General features: G+C 36.1%; 1 protein-coding gene across 1 annotated transcript; it reads left to right on the top strand.

The window, feature by feature from the left end:
- The first annotated feature begins 1,416 nt into the window (after positions 1-1,416).
- On the top strand, positions 1,417-2,868 carry LOC131168622 (uncharacterized). The gene has a single exon (XM_058128204.1). It carries the CDS (start codon positions 1,521-1,523, stop codon positions 2,652-2,654), a length of 1,134 nt encoding a protein of 377 aa, XP_057984187.1. The 5' UTR covers positions 1,417-1,520; the 3' UTR covers positions 2,655-2,868.
- Positions 2,869-7,496: the final 4,628 nt, after the last annotated feature.

The raw sequence follows: 7,496 nt of genomic DNA, 5'->3' as shown, positions 1-7,496 counted from the left end.
AATTTTCTATAAAAAAATTATTTTTTTACTTCTTTTAAAAAATCATTATAAATTTTTTGATTCTTCAAGAATTTTGAATATAATTTATTTAAAATTTTTTTTTTCTGAAAACTGAAACATTTTTCAAAAATAGTTTTTGGTCACCGAAAAAGAGAATGAAAAATAAAAATCCATAAAAATTGGGAAGCACTATCGTCACTTCAAAAAAAGAAAAAAAAAATATCGCTCATACATACTCCACTCTATATTTAAAAATTTAAACATTGACTATGTATTTATTACGTAAGAATGAAAGAAAATTATGTGAAATTAAATCGAATTTATTTACTAGTGTATATTTTTATGTTCAATTTTTTTGTTTTATTTATTTTTGTTCCCTTTTATTGCACAAATCAACGTTACATAAAATTTAATATGAATGGTGTAAACTCTAAAATGAGATGCGAGAGTTCGAGTTCGAGTTCATGTTACATTACTTTAATGAACTACCTCTCTATATAAAAACGAGATTTACGTCATTGCAATATCAAATATTTGTTTTGACAAGTATTCCTTGTAAAAGTTGCTATGCCAGATGTCTCGGAATAAATATTTCATAAATTTATGCTCAACATATTATTTAAAAATATGCTTTATTTTTTCAAACCATTCATTGTAAATCTTCTAATGTATTAATTTTTTTTTTAAACTTTAATAAAAATTTTAAATATTTGATACCAGTAATTCGTGGTCACGTTGAGAAGAAAAGAAAATTAACAAAATAGTGAACACTATTATCACTCTAAAAATTATACTTGATATATTAAATAATAATTTTACTCCTAATTTTCATGTAGCAGGTAAAGTAAATGAGAAAAATACAAAACCAAACAAAAATATTAATTAATTATTTTCCAATTCTTTTTTGGTTCACATTTTTTTTTATTTCTTCTAGAATTATCGATTTTGCTTTGATTCAATCCATTCAATAATTATGATTAATTAAATTAAACTTAACCGAGCTGATATATTATAATTTGCAATTACTGTCGTATTAATATATATTGCGTATATTGAATATATGTGACGCCAATGTTTGGATGTACATAAAACAATAATGATTTTTCACATATTAATAAATTATAATTTCTATAAAAATATATAACTGAATTGACTCATAATATTATTTTAAAAATTAGTTAATATAAAAACAAAAACTCAACTTATTAAATTTCAATTCTTTACCTAAAATATCCCTACAACTATAAATAACTACTTTAAAGTATCATTATAATTCTGCATAATTACTCTTTTAAATGAATTTAAATATTTTTAAATTTTTAGTATTTTTTATAAATATTTTTTAAAAAATAAAAGCGGATATTAAAAAAAATTAATCATATTAATGGTTAGAAAAAAAGAAAGTAAAAAGAAACATAGTAAGTATGTCCAATCTCAAGTGCCAAACAGAAAGCTACAAACTTGAAATAGAAAAATCTTGCCGATTGATTCATCCATCCGTGCAGAGATAAATAAATGCCATGAGAAAACAGAACACAGCATCCACACCCCACAGCTTCAACGCTCAAAACAAACCAAAGCAGAGCAACCGAAGGGGCGACGCCAAATTTCCTCCCTTCCCCATTTTCACACACCAGAAGCAAGCAGCGAACCCCATAACGCACGCACCCGAGCCGGGGAGGAAGATGAAGCTTTCTGCCAAAACCATTTCCAGTCCAGGTCGACCGGAGAAGTTCCCGCCGCCATTGATGAGGTTCTTGAGAAGCAATGTGGGGAGCAGAAGCAGGGGAAGGTCGCGTTCCAGTGCCATGTTTATGAGGAAGAAGAACAACGCCGCCAACGCTGTTGAAACCCAGGAGCCCTCTTCTCCGAAGGTAACCTGTATTGGTCAGGTACGAGTCAGGCGGTCCAAGCAAGCCGGCCGGACCAGTCGACCTGCCCCCTCCGGGGCTCCGGCCCGGCGCCGGCGGTGTCGCTGGATCCAAAACACTCTGTTCTTCCGCGATTCCTCCAGAAAGCTCAAGCCCAGATCGTTCCGAGCCGGTTGGCGGAAGTGGGTCGTGTTCTTTAAAGGGTGTTGTCGTCGAAGAAGAGCAGATTCATCGAAAACCATATCGAAGGCATCGAATCGAGAACATAGTGTTGAAGAGCATGACCCAAGAGAAGAAGAAGAAGATGAAGAAGAACAGGGCTCGGTGGAAGAAAAAGAAGATGAAGAAGCAAGTAGGGTATGTGGGAGTTATCCTTGTATTCCACCCAGGAACGCTTTACTGTTGACGAGATGTAGATCTGCTCCGTATAGATCTTCTTCGCTGGCGAGTCGATTCTGGGGTTCACCTCTGGTTACAGAGGAAACAGGGGAAGAACACAGAACCGAGGATGAAAACGGGGCAACCCACATAGAGAACATCGAACCTGCATCGAAATTAGAGCCCACCTGCAGAGATTCGGCTGCGGATTCGAGAAAGGATCCAGAAACTTTGAAAAATTTGAGATTTCTCAAAGAATTTGACGGAGTAATTGAGCGCAGAAGCGCCAATTTTTTCAAAACGGAAGAGTTGGGAAGGGGCGAAGGAAGCCCTGTTCGGCCTCCGATTCTAACTCGGTGTAAATCGGCTCCAGCCATAAGATTTGAAAAGGTTGCGTATTGGTGAACCTTACAGTTATTCCTTGCGATTAATTCTTCTCCATCTCCCCTGTTTTGGGTACTGAAATTAAACACAGTTGCTCTATTTTTTTTGTAAATTTTTTTTTTTCATTTGTTGATTTAGCTGTGATAACACTTCCTGGGCCGTACGAGAGAATCTCTATGGCAATGGTAACATATTAAGCGTAATTTGATCGTACACTGAAAAAAAATTCAAACAATGAAATTGTGTGCATTCATCTGCTCTGCCACCTCCTCAAAGCACTTTGTTTATATTACTCTGTTTGACCATTCCTATGCAGCCTTAGACATTGAGAACTAGGAACTGTTGCCTACTGGTTTCTGCTGTTTTCTTTCTTTTCGGGTGGGGTTCTTAGGGTTATGGAGAGTGTCTTTGAATAATTTAATCCTCTTTGGATCCTCTGACCATGCTCTGACCATATTTTTAACTATTTCATGGATTGTGAGCTGACCTGACCAATTTCTTTTCTTTACTTTTCTTTTTTAATATTCTACAGTAGCATCAATCAAGTATATTTAAATGTTCTTCGTTGTTGTAGTGTATTATGTATAGAATTGATAAATAAAACTTGCTTGATGGAATTTTGTGACATATACCAAAATGCATGTTGATATGTTTGAAGTGATTTCCTGTGAAATTGTTTAGGAATTTATATTTTTTTGGGATTTTCATTGGAGCAATGACTCATTGAGAGATGATATAACTTTTAAATATGAAAGTTTCATACTTCAATCATTTTGGCTGAACGAAGTTTATTGTACCTTAAAAACAAAACATTCAAGAAAAATGTCATTTACAATTGCATTTTTAGGGTAATTCTTGATTTCTGGTCCATAGTTTAGGACAGGAACACGTGGGGAGCAAACAAGTTATGTGTAATATATATATATATATATATATATATATATATATATATATATATATTTCTGAAGTTGCGAGTGGAAAATGAGGTAGTGGAGAAGAAGGCTGTTGTGGTGTGAGAGCTTTGACAAAATTGGAAGCTGCTGAAATGTTTATGAGGCAAACTGCAGGTGTTCTGAGGGCTGACAGCTGATATTTAACATTTGGTTGGTTTTCCATACTATTTAAATGAGCTCTGATTGCACTTCACTTTAATAATATTAATTGTGAAAGCTGGCTTCTTGGGGAAGAAGCCTTTTGGTTTTGGTATGTCACAGTTGTCACTCCGTTCAAGTTCCTGCATCCTCCACCTTAGCTTTTGCTTGCACATTTACTAAGGTGGCAGTGCCAGGTGGGAAAGTTAAGAATGTAGCCGGTAACCAGGGTCCATCAAAATCATCATTGTTATTATTTCTACTGTCATAATAGTTTGGCAGTAAATTAATTAGTTGTTTTCGGGTCATATCCGAGTTTAGGTCGAATTTTGAATTTAAATTCTCATGAACTTAAACAAGACTGAACTTCATGCTTCTTCTTTTTTTTCCCACAGAATGAGATTATCCATTTGGTGAGATCCATTACACCATACATAACTATTGACAATCATGAAAAAGGGTAAAATGTTATGAAATGGGGCTTAACCTCTATCTATTAATCATGACAGCGGTGTGTTTAACAGACTGGAGGTGACAGCTGAACAAATGGTCAGCCGCTCAAACCCACAAGAGAAAGATGACCAAAAGAAGATTTTCTTTTTATGCAGAAAAAAGAGATCTCAAGTTTGATAAAAGCAAATGACCCAAATGGAAGTGTGGTCCATGATGCATGTAAATTTTTCCATGCCATTTCACACTGCCACAGCTCCAATAATATACAAGTAATGTCTGAGAGACTCCAAGGGGGAGAGGGTGGGGACCCATTGGCATTTCAAAGCACTATGCATATATGCAGGCAATTCTGTTTCCCCTGTTTTGCAATTCATAGCATATTCAGAGCAAAAATCCAAGCTCCCCTGTCTTCTCTCTCTGTTCCAGTCTGAGTCTGAGCCTCAAGGGGGGGACCAATGGACCACTATTAATTAATTTTAGGTGTTAAATGGGAGAAGGTCAGTGTTGCCAGAAAAAGCCCAGCAGCCCATTTGAATGGAGTTGGGCCCAAACAGGGCCTCATTTGGATTGGGCCCAGTGGGTATGGGCAATGGGCTGGACAGAACAGAGGCAATTCAGCCTATTGCCATCATCACAACCTCCCTCCTAAAAAAAAAACATTATGACTGGGATCGAAATCATGGGCTTTCTGTCGTGAATTTGGGCCTATGCAATGACAGGCAGCCTATTGCCATCGCATGTCCCTCACCATCACCTCTCAAGATTTCAATTCGAAACATATTATATGAAGGTTCCAAATCCTAACCTCTGTGATGTCTCCTAGGAGCTTATGGGCTGAGAAAGAATCGAAACCCTTGCCCAAAGAGAATTTTTATTTTTTATTTTTTTGAGAAAAACGAAGAAAAGAAGAAGGTTTTGGGGGGCTGGAAAGCTGTTGCTACTATAATGCTTTTATTCTGACGTGAGCTCGTTTTGTGTTCCAGTGTTCCAGGCTGTGCTCAGCCTTTTCCAGCAGAGGGAAGTCCAGGGAACCCGCTGGAATGGGCTTTAATCGCATTGATATTGCCATTGGGGCTTACCGTTTGACCTCCTGCAAAGGATCCCTCTTCCTTTAAGCCCTTTCACAGGTTGTATATATATCTTTTTGCCTGATAGGTATGCACACATAAAAGCACTGGTCTCATGATTGAAACTGCTATCCTCTTTTGGTGTATCCCTGTTTTGTCCCACCCCATGCCTCGTGAGATTGTCAGAAGTTGATTTCTGGATCTGCAGAATCTGAATGGGAAAGCCCATCACAAGCAAGTGGTTTGCTTGTTTTTATATATGATGAGCATCAAAGGCGAAAGTTTGTTGAAAATTCTAAAAGCCTTCCTCCTCAAGAGTAGCATCTGTATATATATATATTTTTGTGGCAACTCCTTAAATTATAGCGCACCTTTAACACCACAGCTATATGTAATTCCCCTACAATAAAATATGGTAATCACAAGGTATTCACTGGTACTGTACTTTTAAACTGTTCTAAATTATAGAACAAGATAATGCTAATAATAGGATGCACGGAATAAAGTAAAGAGGACTCATTGGATGAGGCATGTTAGGCACTGCCTTTAGGGTAGATTTCATCCCTTCAAACAATACAAAAGGTTCATCGTTGTCCACCCCCGGAATACAGCAACCTTTCCGATAGGGGTGTGCACTCACCGATCAGGTGACAAGAACAGTTTCACACAATATATACCGAGAAATATTGAAATAGAAACAAAAAAAAAAAAGAGAATAGCAGCTCACAGGAACAAGATATTCATAGGATTGGAACATGTTTGGAAAAATATGTAAACAATGGAATCGGAAAACATGATCTGACCATAGAAGATCGATTTCCTTCTCTAGCGTTCTAAAAAATACAATGAGTTTTTGAGAGTAATATTTTCTCAGTGGACTACCTGAAAGATAATGAGTTAAGAGTAAAGATTGCGATCAGAGTGTTAAGAAAAATTAACCTCTCAACTAATTAACCATTGAATCAAGAAAACCAATAGACAGAAAATAAATAAATCAATCAATAACAAAAAACAAAATAGTAAAATGAGTAGAAATTGGTCTCCTCGAAAATGAATGGGCAAAGTCTCGCCTCGTGTGCGTGTGACGGAGTTTGGTGCTTACTTATTGACGAGTCCAAAGAAGAGTTCCCACATAAAAGAGCTCCAACTCTTCTAAACAATCAATGTGGGACGAGTCCTAGAAGGCTTTCTGAATACTCTACAACAAAATACCAATGAACCCTAATTATTTCAAAAAATTGAGAATGTCTAGGTTACTAATCAAAATGTAATATATTGTGTTTGGTGCCTTTTAGGCTATGAACAAGACCTAGGAAGACAAGTTGTGACCCACGAATTTATGATAAGGCATTAAAACTCTATGAACCAAATTTCCTATTGCAAGTTGTGCAGACTTACCATATGTAACACAATTTAAAGCTTAGCTATTCAATGCAAGTTGACGAGAACAGGCTATGTACCTTTCTTGAATTTAATGAGTGCTCTAACAATCTTGCCTATGATTACATAGGAGTGGCCCTACTCTACACTCTTATAGGTGAAACCATCAAGCGTGTATTAATTACAATTAAGCACACCACCCATAAGGGCTGTGGAATTTAGTAAGAGCAAGTGCTTAGTCTCACACATTGCAGTCTTACACTATCCTCATCACAATAATGTTTATTAATAAATTTGATGATGGTATATATAAGGACAATCAAGGACTTGTTATTACCCATATGAACTTGTTTCATGGGATCTCCACTCACATAGGTTGGGTTATCATCACCTTTGACTTTCAACTATAAGCATAACTCTCATTCCCCTCTATGAGTGATGCACTAACTTTCTACCTAATGGTTTAGTTAGAGGATTTGCTAAATTCATATGTGATCTCACATAATCTAGGGATATTATCCCTCACTTAGAACCTACCTTACAATATCATGTTTTAAGCATATATGCCTGTTTTTTCCATGATATATTTTATTCTTTGCTCAAGATATTGCAACTTGGCAATCACAATGAATAGACACTGATGGAACTAGTTTCATCCACAAAGAGATCTCTATTAAGAAATTTCTTAGTCACTGAGCTTCAATTCCCACCATCTCTAAGGTAATAAACTTGGACTTTATGGTGGGCCAAACTATAATAGTTTGTTTGGATGATTTCCAAGGCATAACATTTCCTCATAGGGTAAAGACATAACCACTAGTGGATTTTGTCTCATTTAAATCATAGATCTAGTTATAACCCTCTAATATAGT

The sequence above is a fragment of the Malania oleifera genome, chromosome 11, assembly GCF_029873635.1.
Source record: "Malania oleifera isolate guangnan ecotype guangnan chromosome 11, ASM2987363v1, whole genome shotgun sequence".
NCBI lineage: Eukaryota > Viridiplantae > Streptophyta > Magnoliopsida > Santalales > Ximeniaceae > Malania > Malania oleifera.
Note: the sequence above shows the minus strand (reverse complement) of the source record. Positions and strands in the feature narration are given on the sequence as shown.